The following is a 15,353-nucleotide window of genomic DNA, read 5'->3' as shown; positions in this document are numbered from 1 at the left end:
GCAGGCATAGTGGAGGTATTACTGAATAGCTCTTGTGCTGTGTCTGGGGTTTCATACAGTTGCGAAGTGAATTATGCTGAGGATGCTTTGTAGAGGAATCCAAACACTGCTTCTTGGCTGGAGGCAAGACTGTGCTGATGTGCTTCTGCTCCTCTAAGTTCATTGAAGAGACAGAAGCAGCCAACTTCCCTTTGGCTTTGGAAGGCACTCTGATGGTAGCTGCACTACAAGCCTGGTAAACTTTGGGGTCAGCTGTTCTCTATTCACAGGTAGTTTGCATCCTTTAGGGCTACAGGAGTATGGAGATCACCACACCCAGATGTTGAAGGTTGCTCCATGGAAAATTTTTTTTTAAATTTATTTGCATTTCAAAATAATACAGCACAATCATAACACTTGAGAAAAACATATCTCAGAAATAACCTACAATAATTACCACAACTTATGAACAAAGGAAAATATAGTGCTTATCAGACCACCAAATGGGGGAGATCCAAAAAAAGAAAACATACCTGAAGCTTGGGTTATCAAGGTAACTGTAATAAAGTATTACTTGAGAGATGTCAATCTAATAACTAAACAATCCATTTGGACTGTTTCACTACTAGGAGGCTCCATCTTCCTTGCATCCAGAAAAGCCTTTAGCTGATCAGGGTCATAAAAGATAAATTTATGTGCCCCATAGGTCACACAACATTTACAAGGAAATCTTTAACATGAATTTGGCTCTTTGTTAAATCAGGAAATATCCAAATATTTTGACCCATGTAAAGTTTGTCTGTGATGGAAGTAAAGGTTCAAAATATGATCTCGGTCTTCTAGAAAAACAAGTCTCCAGAAGGGTTTCACGAGTCACAGTTTCCATCTCAGGTTTTTCCAGAAATTCAGTCAGATCTAAACTGCTCTGAAATATTTCCTCTAAGCTTAGAATTTGAGCAGTTCCAGGGATCTTTTCCTGCAAAGATGAAGCTTTTGTTCTATTTAAAATGTAATACACCCTAGTAGTTAGTGGAATAGCTTCTGTAGTCAACAAAATTACTTATTCAAAAAAGCTCTTCAAGAGCTGACATGAAGAAAATATTGGATACTTTGGAAAATTCGAGAATCTCAGATTTAAGAACCTCATGGAATTCTCTAAATTCTCAATAGATCTATTTATAAAAGTCTTGTTCTTTAAGAAGGCATCTTTCACTTTCTGCAACATAGTCTCAATGGTAACCTGATTTTGCAGTCATTAAAAACATTATCAGTTTTCACAACTGTTGAGCTGAAAATTACCACTACCTTGGTTAATGAAGAAACCAGACTTCCTACACTGAATCTAATGAAACTTTATCTGGTCTTACAAAAGTCTGCAGGTTCTTCAGAGATTCAAGCAGTGCTTCACGAAGTAATGACTGGGGTAAATGCCAGTAATCTACTAGGATCAATTTCCAGTCAGAGACAGTACATTATATTGAGTAGTACTGATCAACTTGTCTTTGTGATTTATGCAACCAGCTCTTGATTATCGTCATCTGATCAGGCTGCTCTTCTAGAATGGATAATTGTGTGTGTAATTAAATCCTGCCTTTTGTTGGAGAAAGCAGGTGGCTTTACAAGGCTGTAGCATGTGTTCTTCATAAACAGAAGGGTTAATCAGGCACCCTGTCTTCCCTTCTCTTTAAGAGTTGCATTACTCCTTGATCTGTGGAATTGATTGAAGAGACTGCTGCATGTGGGAAGGTCTTCACATGGTCATGACTTTATATTAGTTCTAAGCCATACAGTTGCAGTGACGTGATGATGTCACCAGTTCTTGATTAATTTTGCTGTCTAAGGAGAACAGCTGTTACAGGTAAGCAACTTTGCTATGGGTGCCAAAATCTTAACTCAGCCCTGTGTATTCAGGATCAGAAAGACCAGACTGCTTTCTCTAGCCTCTATTACCTAATTAGAAATTTTATAATGCACAGAAGATGAATATTTATTTTTCATGTGAGATAATAATTTACATGCTTATAATATAAAATGAATAAAAATATAAAATTGAGTTTTGACTGTTGTGATGGCATGTTGTTTTTTTTACATTAGCACCAGTTATAGTGCATATTAGGATTTGCATTGTTTCCTTGGTCATTTATGTTTTGTTTGGGATTTTGTCTGCATTTTTTTTTTGTTTCAGGAATATGTCATTCTTTTGAAAGAATGTGCACCATTTTCAAAGAGGGTGCACTGTTTTGGATAGAGCGTGCACATGCATTCACTATTTGTGCTTGTGCGATGGTGTATACATGTGTATTTTGGGAAAGAGGAATGCACACTCTTTCTGAAGAATGCAAACTGTTTAGGAAGAGTGTGCATTATTGATGGCCAATTGAAAAACATGAATTTTTTGTGGGGTGGGGGGTTCTGCTTATTTTCATTTGCCAACAACAAAGTAGTTTGGCAAATATTGACAAAAGCGCATCCCAAATGTCTATGGCATAGAGTAACATACTTTGCAAGTTTTGTATGTAACCTATAGTTAAACATGGCACAGTTTTGCTTGTGATGCACTTTTAAGGTAAATAGTGTAAAGGGGTCCCGCTTCCTCCACTCTGGGTTGGGGCCGGCAGCCCTGTTAGGTTCACAGTTTTCCGGCAAAGAACCAGACTGCCATTCGGACAAGACCAAAGTGCTTTATTCTCAATTCAGTTCCACTCTCAAAATTGAAATGCAGTTCACAAACAGGGTTCAGGCCAGGTTCCAAACTCCAGCCAACATTCAGTTCCTTCAGGCCCACTTCCTTTGCACTACCTTCCCCTCTCCCTCAGAAGGGCTCATTCAAAGTTCAGCCTGCTGTTCTATACATTCCAATAATTCAACCCTTTCACAAACAGTCTCTTCAAAGGAAACCACTACTTAATGCCCCTGTCCTCTTCACAGCATCCTGGAGGACCCTGTACCCAACAGGACTGGCAGCTTTCCTCCTATCTCACAGCACCACACCACTGTGGCCTCTCACACTGCCTTCATGTGCTGGACAGGGCTACATTTACATTCTCACACTCCATGGCAGCTTACTGTTCCCCCCCAGTGGTGTAGCCACAGGTGGGCCTGGGTGGGCCAGGGCCCACCCTCTTAGGGCTCAGGCCCACCCAACAGTAGCACACATTTAGCGGTAGCTGGTGGGGATCCCAAGCTCCACCAGCTGAAGAGTTTCCCCTGATGTTAACGAAAATGCTATTCTCTACGATACTAGCACCTGCACATGCTCACTTTTCAGTGCATGCCTGCTGCAGACTGCCAAGGTGGAAAGAAGCGTTTTCCCACTACCTGAGATATTTTTTTGGTGGTCATGGTGGTGGTGGGGGAGAACACTTGGTGCCCACCCACTTCTTGCCTAGGCCCACCCAAAATCTGTTGTCTGGCTACGCCCCTGGTTCCCCCCCAGGGAAGCTCCAGTGGCAGGCCCTTTCCGTCCTCCACCCAGGGCCGGTCTTAGCAAGTGCGGGGCCCTATGCAGACCAATTTGGTGGGGCCCCATCCTAGCCCAACCCACCCTAGCCCCGCCCCACCCTATCTCCGCCCTCACCCTGGCTCCACCCCATTGATAAGATTATTCCATTTTTAGAAAAAATTTTTATTTATGAAATTTCAAATAAAGACAAATGAAGCTAAACTTGTACAAAAAAATTGATTGAAATAATAAGCACAATGCTATCATGAAACCTTCCCTCCCCAGAAATTATTCAGTTCAAGTCCACTACAATTAGTAGTTCCAATTCTCATAACAAAGGAGAATAAAGGAAAAATATTAAGAAAAGATCCAGTACTTTCAAATTCCCCTATTACTCTGTAACCCATCAAACCAGAGAGGCAAATAGCCACATCAGTTACTAAAATAGTTTGAACTGATTGTACCTACTTTATATCAGATTTTGCTACTTCATGATTTCCATTCTCAGATTTTAGCTTAGTAATCTTTTCTTCCTGTGATTGCAGTCTAGCTTCCAAATGATTAATTCGAGGTATCATATCATTAATTACTGGAAGCAGTGTTTTAGCTAAATCTGCTATTGCCATCCAAATTTTTATCAGGAGAAATATCTGCAGATCTATGTGAAAATAACCCAGATATGTTAGAAACGGCCTCTTCCAAGCCAGAAGATGTTACTTGCTCAGCTTCTCCAGCAACTAATGTTGTTGGCCAAATTCCTCTCAGGGAGGCAGACATTTCCAACCCTTGCACCATCCGCAAGCGTCGTTAGATGAGAGAGACACTTCTCCTGATCTGCCTGCATGGAATCCGATTTCGATTTGGCATAAGTGCACAACTGTTGGCGTCAGCAACGATGGCTCACCTCATGTCCTCACCACCTCCGACCAGGCTCCAGCCTTTCCCGCTCAGTGACTCCCGCCCTCGTGTCCGGAAACAGGAAATACATCAGAAGGTGGGACATTGAGTGGGAAGCTGGAGCCTGGAGGTGAGCCGTCGCGCTGCAACTGTCGTCGCCGTCGGGGGCGGGGCCGTCGCTGCCTGGGATGGCTCGCTGATATCGCTCAGTTAGTCGCCGGGGTCCGGGGACTCGGGAGCTGACGGCGGGCTCAGCGGGCCCAAGCTGGGGGTGGGCGCCGCGCCGGTGGTGGCGGGAGCGGAGCGGCTGAGCCGCGGGAATGGGGATCATCTCAGGCGACTAAGACGAGCAGCGGTGGAGGTCGGAGCGGAGGCACGAGCGAGGCAGAGTTGAGGCACGCCGCGCGGGGCCCTATGCGGCCGCCTCGGTTGCCTCTGCCTAAGACCGGCCCTGCCTCCACCTCCTCCATGGCAGCTTCTCTCTCATTCAGTTTCCTCGCCCTCCTAGTGGCTGGGAGCCACCCAGAAATCTCTCCCACCTCAAAGCTGGAGGGAATTATATACCGGAGATGCAGCTAAGGGACTGAGCTTCACCTCTCCTTTTCCTTCTAGTGGGGAAGAGAGTAACTGGCTCCCCTAGCACTGAGCCATTGCTCCCCCTGCTGGGGTTTGAAATCCGTTCCGCCCTTTTGGGGCTACCCTCCTCTCTCCTGCTTGCAAGGGCTTCTGGGAACCGTAGTTCAGGGATTAGCTGCTTCTCTGTGGGGCCTCGAGTGTTAGCTTTATCACAGTAGCAAACAAACAAACAAAAAAAACAACAACAAAAAACTTATAGAATGCCATAAGTCTTGAGTATTATGAAAAGCTGAGCCTTTGACAGAGCTATTGAGATCTTGTTTAAAATAGTTTTGCTGACAGTTTTATTCATGGTCTGTTGGATTCACTGTTCTATCACAGAAATTTCAATCAGGGACTTTTGCTTGAAGTGTACTTTAAAATCACTGGAAGAGATGAGTTTATACCACTGCTGTCATTGTGTTTGTAGATGAATGTGACAACAGAATATTGCCTTGACATCATAAGGAAGTTTGAAGTTTCAGAAGAAAACAAAGAGCAAAATATTCTTGGGATAGAAGGTAACATATATATTGTTTTGTTTTTTTTAATTTCATAGTTTAGTAAACTGGTAGAGATTACAATACTGTATTTAAATGAGGCTTGAATACATATGTTGAAGGTGCAAACCAGAATAACAGGACTTATCCATTAGCATGTACAATCCAGTGTGGTCCCTTTTTTCTGGAGTATACTGTTTACATGAAAGACACACTAAGAGGAAAGTAGTGAGATGGATATAACAGTAGACATGCATGTGAATTTATCAGAGGCTGAAGAATAATGGCATCTATCTTGGGATATGTTATTCAGTTTTTCTTTTAGCCATAATTATCCCATCCCAGGGTACGTATTGTCTGAGAAAGGCTTCTGCTAAGAAGTCAGTAAGCCTTTCCAGAGGAACATAGGGCTTTCACATATTATCACCTTTAGGCTATTTTATTTTGTTCCAATTTCTTTTCCCATCTTGACTCTAGTAAAAAATGACAGCAGCTGGCTTCACAGTGTACTTTTTCCCCTTCATCACTCTGAGCAGGTCAGCCCCAGAAGCAGCAAACCTAAAGTCATGCATGAACTCAAATTTCCTGTAGGAAATTGCATTGAAATAACTACGGGGGACCATCTTGTAGAGAGTTCTGTGTTGGAGTCAGATTTTCCACATCTTGGGTATACTGGGACTGGGGATGCCACAGAATGTAGAAAGTTCTGAATTTGGGGACTCTTTTACTAAACTGTGGTAAGTACTTACCCCCTAATTCTATAAAAGCCATCAAAAATTGTGCATGCAAATTTGGGCGTGCGCACAATTTAATTGAATAGTCAGCCAATTAGTGCTAATAATCGGCCTTTTAATAAATAATGATTGACACTAATTGAAATCAATTAATATGTACATATGTAAATTTAGGTACGTGATCCATGCAGAAATGGGAGGATCATGGGCATTTCAGGTTGGAGCATGGATGTGGATTTCAGTTATGTGCGTAATTATAGAATATGAGGTTTCCGCAGGTAAATTTAGGTGGGGGGCATTTGCACCACGTTTTTGTTGGTGCAAATGAATGCGCCTAAGTTTACACATGATCCCTGTGCCTAAGTGCTGTTATATAAACCGTGCCTAACTTTAGGCGTGGCTTATAGAATAGCGTTTAAGCATTTTCCGCGCTGAGTTTTTAGGTGCAGTTTATAGAATTCACTGCTTATTGTGCATTTTACCATATAGCAACCGCTAGTGGAGAGCCACGTTAAGGGACTTTGCAGTATTTTCATGGTTATCATGTGGCAAACCATGCATTAAGTGTTGAAGGCGTGGTATGGGCAGAGAGTATGCAAAGAAGCTTTTGGCAAGTAATGTGCTGCGTTAACTGCATGCTAACTGCCTAACGAGGAGTTAGTACCTCCTATTTGGAGGCAGTAAGTAGTCCTGTGTTAAGTGCTTCTGCATTGACTTGGGAACAGATACTGCGCGTTAATCTGAATGTTAATGCGTCACGTGCAATAGAAAATAGTGGGAATTCTCACAGTAAGTGCTGCATTAAACGATGCAGCTACTGTGTGGTAAAATCATAGTCCAATTGGCCTTTCCTGCCTTCCTATTTACTTGTAATTATTTTAATACCATGCTGACTGGTGGCTAGAAAGTTATTAGTCTTCTGTGGTTGGCAGTGCTCAGCATTTTAGGTCTTGTTTACTAAGCTGAGCTAGAGATGCCTTAGCGTTTTTAGTGCACGCTAAGCTTTAGCACGTGCTTACCATGTAAATACCTATAATATTCCTATGGATGTCTACACAGCACGCGCTAAAAATGCTAGTGCACCTTAATAAACAGGGCCCTTTCTGGTTAATGTGAAGATGAACATAAATCATTATTTTTTTTAAAAAATTCTTGTTTTATACTTCCACAAGCAGTACATTCAACTTCATGATTTTCAGTAGAAATGATTGTGGCTTAGGGGGTCTTCTGTTACTATGACAATTTTATTGAATTAACTGAAACGGGGAATTCTGCTGCTTGGATTTGACAGAGAATTTCTCTAGAGTTTTAGAAAATATTCACCCACATACACAAACACATTTTTCAGGGCATTGGGGCTGAAACAATCTAAAATCAGGTCTGCTTTAAGGGATTACAGATCAATGCACTCAGATTCTTACATTATTACTGTTTGTTATTTAAGCTATTTCTTTTATTACTTTTTCACATAGAATTTCTTTTAATTCTCAAGTCAGTATGACTCAGTGTTGCTATAAGCAACTTTTTTCCAATATTTTATGTTTTGAATATGCATTCCCTACTTTTAATTAATATCTACAGTTCATATTTACACTACATGCTTTTTTCCAGATATATGTGGGTTAAAGAGAACAATTGCAAAACCTTTTGTAATCCTGTGAGGTTTTTGTTTACTTCTTGAATTATTATTTTTTTTAGCATCTAACCTGAGGCATTTCCTAAGGAGGAACCTTTTCTCATAATACTGGTGGGGATTTGGAAATATTTTCTCTAAAGGCTTGAAAACATCTTTTATTGATTCTGTATGGCGTTATAAAAATGGAAGTACTTTCATTATTTTTTAAATTCTTTCTGTAAAACACTTTTATTTTTATTTTTTAAAGGTTTTACCAGTTTTATGCGGAGCCCTGCTGGTGACATATTTAACCCTTTGCACTGCGAGGTTTATCAAGACATGGATCAACCCCTTTGTAACTACTACGTTGCCTCATCTCACAACACATATTTGACTGGGGACCAATTACTTTCTCAGTCCAAAGTGGACATGTATGCTTGGGTATTGCAGGATGGTTGCCGCTGTATAGAAGGTATTCTCGCTTCCATTTTTTTCAATATGTATTTTGATGGCAATATAACCAAAATATTTTTTTTTTGAGGCGAGATTATTGCATCTAGTTTTCTGTGATATCCTTACAGTTTACTACATTGTCAGTCCTTTGCTCCTGAAGTTGTGAAACTGAGTGAGCCTATTAAAATAAAACATATTTCCTTTGCATCCATCCCAGACCAGACCAGTGGGATTGTTGTGCACGCCCACTAGCAGATGGAGACATGAAAAGAAAGTACCGTATTTTTCGGACTATAAGACGCACTTTTTCCCCCCTCAAATTTGGGAGGAAAATGGGGGGTGCGTCTTATAGTCCGAAGGTAGAGATTTCCCTCCCTCCCTCCGAGTTCAGGATCGATCGCCCGCCCTCCGAGTTCGGGATGGCCCTGTCACCACTTCTCCCTACTCACGCGATCTTCCCTGGTGGTCTAGTGACATCGAGGCAGGAAAGAGCCCCCGCTTTCCTGCCCAGTGCTCTGCTCTCCATCCTCCTGTATGCAGCCTGACGGTCTCGGCGAGATTCAAAATGGCCGCCGAGACTTCAATTCTAGACCACCAGGGAAGATCGCGTGATGTGAGTAGGGAGAAGTGGTGACAGGGCCGGGGGGAGGGCGATCCCGAACTCGGAGGGAGGGATTCGGACAAGACGCACCGGAGCACCTAGGTGCGTCTTATGGTCCAGTGCGTCTTATAGTCCGAAAAATACGGTAGTTTTGTATGATTTGCCCTCTAAGGGCACTGCATAGCCCCAGAATGTTCAGTATTTTAATGTCTTCAGCAGATGGTGGATGGTATGTGCAGCTCCCATGTAGTGCTTATCAACCAGCTCCTGATCTGGTGGACTGTGGGGCTGTCAGTTGAGCACAGAGTTCAGCCAATGGGAGAGGCTCCCTTTTTATTATGCTGAGATTTCTTGGAGCTGGGGTGACTCCTGGTGGTGTCAGGTCCATAACCCCCTTGTCTTCTTGCCCTCTTCTTCTGTTCAGAATGTGGAGAGGCAACTTGTGCTGCAAATTGCCCAGAGCCAGGGTGAAGCTTGGCCGTGCTGGGTTCCTTCTTCAACTTTTTTTCTCATAAAAAAAAAAAAGACAGGGCTTTCAGTCATGTTTCTAATATTTGTTCATCGGGCACCTCTAACTGGTTTTCTTTCTTTGCTTATCCATTTTGAGTTCCCTTCTATTTCTCCAGCATTACTGTGGTTTTCTTTGGAGCTTCAGTTTTGGCACCATATTTTCCTTGTTGTTAGCTTGGAGCTAGCTTCGGAGACCGACAGTTTCCTTAGGGTGATACTCTTTGCATCTCATATATAACATAGGCAACTGTGACTTCTCGATCCTGCCCAAAAACTTCTATAACTCACATAAATAAACACAGGACTCATGGAATTGAAACTAGCAATAACTTGACTGCAGCTTTATTCAAAACAACCTCTTTATAAAGCTAGGGTACCCAAGCCAACACCCAAAGCCTCTAGCTTTCACATGCAAATCCCAGTCCGCCGCCATTAGCAAGACTATCAGTTCAGATAAAAGAAACTCCAGAACTCCTCGCCACCCAGCAAGGGGATTCAACTTGAGGCGCAGCTGTCTCAGCTGCAAACCTTATCTCAAATCAGACTTGGGTACACCCACCCCAAAAGCTGCAAGTGTGTAAGTTTAAATCCAATCAGTTAGGAAGGGAGGGATGCACTCTCCCCGAACGCCAGCAAAAATGGTGCTCGGGATCACCTTTGGGGTTATACACCCCCTTCTGCTCTCTCCTCCTTCCCAGTGCTCAGTGGGAAAGGCTCCCTGGCTGCCCAGCACCCATCCCACTGACCCACCTTGCGCAGGCTTGCAGCTCCTTGCACCCCGCCATCAACTTTGACCCCCCCGCCGCCGACCCTCTCGACCCCCTCCTCCCTTGCAAGGCTTCGTTCTGTTTCTGTGAGTCTGACGTCCTGCACGTACAATGTGCAGGACATCAGACTAGAGCGAAGCCTTGCGCGGGATTGGGAAGAAGAGGACCTTGGCTCGGCTGGCGGGGGTTGGGGTCCCCTGCCAGCAAAGGTAGCCGACGGCGGGTTGGTGGCGGGAGGGGGGGTCGAGAGGGTCGTCAGCAGGGGGGTCCAGGGGCAAATCTACAGGGGGCCCAGGCCCCTGTGGCTCCATACTGGCTACGCCACTGCTTGAGGCATAGGCAAGCAGTTGATTTTTATTTCAAACGCCTATTGATGTTCTTTTTTTTTTTTTTTATGTATTGATTATCAGATTTATGCTAGGCTTCAGTACCTAAAACATACGTGGAAATTTCATCTACAGTTTCTTATCTGGTATAGTTATCTATCGATTCAGTATTGTTATAAAATACTTTCATGGTTCAGCTTTTACGCAGTCTTCTGAAGTATTGATTTCACTTGCCCAAGTGTTGGTCATCTTGTCATTTCCAGTATTCTTTTTTTTTTTTTTTGACAGTTGACTGCTGGGATGGTCCAGATGGTGAGCCGGTGGTACATCATGGTTATACACTAACTTCAAAAATACTCTTCAGAGATGTTGTAGAAGCAATCAATAGATATGCCTTTGTCAGAAATGAGTAAGTGTAAAGAAAATGAGAGTAAACCAGAAGAATTTGCGTAGGAAATATTATATTCATTTTGTTTTTTCATGATATCAGTTTTTTATATTTTCAAACTTGTTCATTTTTATGGAAATGCTACAAAATAAGTAGCCACAGTACATATGCATCTTCATAGAAGTGTCAGTTGTGCAGTCAGTTAAATAGAATAGTGTGGGGGTGGGGGGGCGTGTCAAGATGGCATCCTGAGCACGTTTGCTTCCTGATCGGAGTTGTTTGCTGGCATTTCTATTGTTGAATTTCCTATTTCGATGCCTCATACTAAAAGGAAGGGGGCGGTGAAAGGCCAACTGCTGCTGGCCAGAACATCGTCCCCGATCCAGCAGACGATTGATCGCTATGCGTCGAGCGTCCCACCTACCAGAACGGTTGATCCCGAGCTGAGAGCCAAAGGAGGAGCGTCGGATCTCTTGGGCTAGAGACATCTTTATCACCTCCGGATCTTAATCCTCCTCCATGTCCTGCATTCTTTGGGCGGAGTGCAGAGGGCCCAGCTGAATCGGGAGACGATGGCGGTTGGGCCTTGTTCGGCAGTGCACCAGCCCAGACTGCAGGAGAAGTGATCGTGGAGCTTGCAGCTCCCACGGAGATTACACTGGAGTCTATTTGGAGAGCTATACAGGCTTTAACAACGGCAGTTTCAAAGTCAGCCCAGGAAACGGCTCTTGTTGTGAGTAAAGTTGAAACTTTAACTACTTCATTAGAAAAAGTTAAACAGGACTCAATGAATCAAATATCATCTATGCAACAAGAAGTTAAAGATTTAAAATCTACTGTCGCGTTCTCGAGGGCCTTGGCATACTGTCAGGTCCTCAAGGCAGCACTGGGATTTGTGAGCCCTTGGGCCCCTGCCGCGGGGCGGCAGAGGCAGGCAAGACCATCTTGGAACTGGACGTCCGGAAGGACCGGACCGGAACTCTGGACTGGAAGTAGGCAACTGAACCGGCAGAACAGGAACCGCTTCACCTGTACTTAGCCACCTTTCCGCTAGAGTTGAGCTCTAGCGTGCGGGCGGCCGACAGGACTTGTAGGGCAAGGCCGGAACTGAAGATCCAGAGGACCCAGCTCGGGTCTAGGAAACACGAGGGAACAATACTAGACTGCACTAAGCACTGCACGCAGCCGCTAAGCCAGACACACCAGACAGACTAGACAGACAGAAGCTTATCAGGAGCAGGAACTAGGGCAGACATACAAGCAAGGAAGAAGGGGAGACAGGGAATACCCACAGGGCAAACCCACTAGCTAGGTCGAGGCGGGTAACAGGATAAATCCCCCAGAAGATACACGCTAGCTAGACAGATACAGGAATCAGGATACATAAGCAGGGATCCGGATAAGCACACAGGATATACAAGCAAGGTACAAGGTAGAAGGTAGCTAGGCAGAGCGGGAAACCGGATAACACTAGCTAGCCAAAACCAGGACTCAGGACGAACAAGCAGGGACCAGGATGTGCACACAGGATATACAAGGTTCAGGATGTGCACACAGAATATACAAGCAGGGAGTAGGGCAGGCTGCAAACACAGATGGGGAAACTCGGACTGAGCTGCAGAGGCTACCTCCACAGCGAAGGCAGAAGGACTAGCAGCCAGGATGTGCACACAGGATATACAAGGTTCAGGATGTGCACACAGAATATACAAGCAGGGAGTAGGGCAGGCTGCAAACACAGACGGGGAACCCGGGGCTGAACAGCAGGCTCTAAACACAGACTAAAGGCAGAAGGATAGCAGCCAGGATGTGCACACAGGATATACAAGGTTCAGGATGTGCACACACAATATACAAGCAGGGAGTAGGTCAGGCTGCCAACACAGACGGGGAAACCAGGGCTGAACAGCAGGCTCTAAACACAGACTAAAGGCAGAAGGCTAGCAGCCCACAGGTACTGGGAACCGAAGGGCACTAGCCCACACAGAAGGGCAAGCAGCCCACAGGTACTAGGCAGAAGGGCAAGCCTACACAGAAGACAGGCTTAGAAGCAGTGCAGCAACACACTAACTAACCTGTCGGCCTCTGGGCATGACACCAGACAATGACACCATGCGAAGGCACTGACTGCAAGCACAGGCCTTCCTTATAAAGGAACTCACTGATGAGTCACCACCAGCAGGATAGAAGCAGGAAGTTCCTTGCCTCCAAACAGAGGCTTGACACACAGAGGAAGTGAGCCCACAGGAAGGACAAGCAGGAGCCATCTTGGATACTGGCATAGAGGAGGCGGCAGCCATCTTGGAAGAGGCATAGCCCACACAGGTGAGGTCCAGTAAGGCAATCAGCACACAGAGCCAGAGAGAAACTAAGACAGAGACAGACACAGAGACAAGCAGAAGCCAGCACAGCCACTGACTCCCAGAAACAGGGTAAGTATGAGGGTGGTCACGGCCACAGACGTGACACTACTACTGAACTATCAATAAAAGATAAAATTTTGACTTGTAGAAAAATAGAGCAAATTTGAGAATTATAACAGGCGATTGAATATAAGGATTTTAAATTTCCCTATGGCTACAGGAATAAGTTCAACTGATTTCTTTAAAAAATATTTGCTGGACGTTTTACAATATCCTTCTACGGCTATTCCTCCGCTTAATAAGGACTATTATCTACCAATATCTTCACAGATCGGGGTAGAGCCTAAAGGTCTAGGGAATTTGCCTTTAAATCAAGAACCCCCGTTAGAAATTCAAGATATAGCCGCACTACTGGAAGAATCACTGTCTGATGTGACTCAACGACGAACTCTAATTGTCTCGTTTGTATTCGAACAAGATTTAAACTCAGTAATAAAGTTATACTTTAAGAATTCCCTAAAAACATTTTGTGGACAGAGAATTTTGGGTCTTTCCAGATGTTACAAAGACAACACAGGATAGAAGGAAACAGTTCCTAGCGCTTAGAGAAGAGACAAAGGCGTTGGGTGCAACATTTTTACTGGCATATCCATGCAAATGCCTAATACAATTTTTTGGGAATAAATATGTTTTCTTTGAACCAGAACAACTTCAAACATTTTTGGACATGAAAAAGCTATGTAATAGACCGAAGAAATGAGAGATAGAACAACTGATTAAGTATAGATTAAAGTGGGAATTAAGGACAAGCCATATAACAATATTTTCTTTTTCTTCTTGTATTTTGGATCTCCTCGTCTGTAAAACAGTCCCCCTCATTTAGTCATTTGTGGTCTAAGGAAGAGATTGATTGTGGTTAAATAATTTCTATGAGATAATTTCCTGTTGGTTTTTGTTTGTATACATTCTTTCTCTGTATTTCCTTTTTGCAAGGGAATCTTGTAAAAAAGATAAAAGTGATTAAAAAAAATAGAATAGTGCATAAAAAGAAATGCCAGAGATTCTGCAAGAGTTTCTTTGTTGATATTGCTCTCTGGGAACGTGTATAAAGGTGCACAGTTATATAATTACCCCCATTTGTAAAGTCAAAGGTTTTATCCACTGTTGGAGGTGAAAGTTTGTTGGTCCCAAGCTATTCTTCAAAATTTGCATGCTAAGGATATGCATTCATTTGCATGTAGTCAGTTCATTTCCATACAGTGGTCTAAGATCATATTGGGGCCCCCAAGCAAACTTCAGTTGAGGGCACCCCTCCCCCATACATAGCCTTAAATTTAGCAGGAGGAGGCAGAGTGGAGTAACACTGTACTAACCTTTAACACCTGCTTTCAGTAAAATTAGCTGAACACAATCCCTGGATAGCTGGAGAAATGCTTGAGGACATCATCTCCTGTTTGGAGCTAAGTCTCATGATAACCACCACTGAAATCGTGCAGCTGTTATTGTCAGATTTGGTCTCTTCGAAGCAGGAAATGATGGGGGTCTTTTACTAAAGCTTAGCTCGAGTTATCTGCAGCAGGGCCCATAAGAATAAAATGGGCACTGCTGCAGATAACTCGAGCTAAGCTTTACTAAATGACCCCTGATGTGCTTACGTGCTTCTCTGGATGTCGGGGGTGAGAGGGAGAAGATATTTGACTCATTTTATTGAAGAAAGATGTTGGGAGATCCCATGGCAACACTGATAAAAGTAAGTACAATGTTGCTGTACATGACCTCTATCCCTTCAGTGCAGTGTCACTGGACTTCCTCCTTAAACGGGCTTCCTCAGATCAGTGTCTGGTCAGGTAGAATTTACTGTTTTTGTTCACCTTAATTCTATTTTGCGTGCACATTTTAATGTACATTAACTTATTTACACAAGTTTAAAATTAATGCCTCTTAATTTTTTGTTTTATTAAAACAAATGTGCAACACAATGAAGAAATGCCCGAAGAGGGAGGAAAAGTCCAAAATTGCCAGAAGATAAACAAAATATTTTTTTTTTCTGTACATATCGCTACTGTTTGCAGTTATTTAAAAGTGAATTGTACATCAAGGAAAGAAAAGAATGATACTTTCTGAAAGTCTAAGGGCCCCTTTTTCAAAGCTGCGGCAAAAAGG

The 15,353-nt window shown here is 43.5% G+C and overlaps 1 protein-coding gene across 1 annotated transcript in view; it reads left to right on the top strand.

Moving 5' to 3' along the window:
- PLCH1 (phospholipase C eta 1) overlaps positions 1-15,353 on the top strand; it is a 184,753-nt gene that overhangs the window by 99,781 nt on the left and 69,619 nt on the right. Inside the window, exons 6-8 of the mRNA XM_030217030.1 lie at positions 5,364-5,454; positions 8,051-8,254; positions 10,728-10,848. Coding sequence (XP_030072890.1) covers positions 5,364-5,454; positions 8,051-8,254; positions 10,728-10,848 — 416 coding nt within the window. The remainder of the gene's footprint in view (positions 1-5,363; positions 5,455-8,050; positions 8,255-10,727; positions 10,849-15,353) is intronic.

Source organism: Microcaecilia unicolor, chromosome 10 (genome assembly GCF_901765095.1).
Source record: "Microcaecilia unicolor chromosome 10, aMicUni1.1, whole genome shotgun sequence".
Taxonomy (NCBI): domain Eukaryota; kingdom Metazoa; phylum Chordata; class Amphibia; order Gymnophiona; family Siphonopidae; genus Microcaecilia; species Microcaecilia unicolor.
Note: the sequence above shows the minus strand (reverse complement) of the source record. Positions and strands in the feature narration are given on the sequence as shown.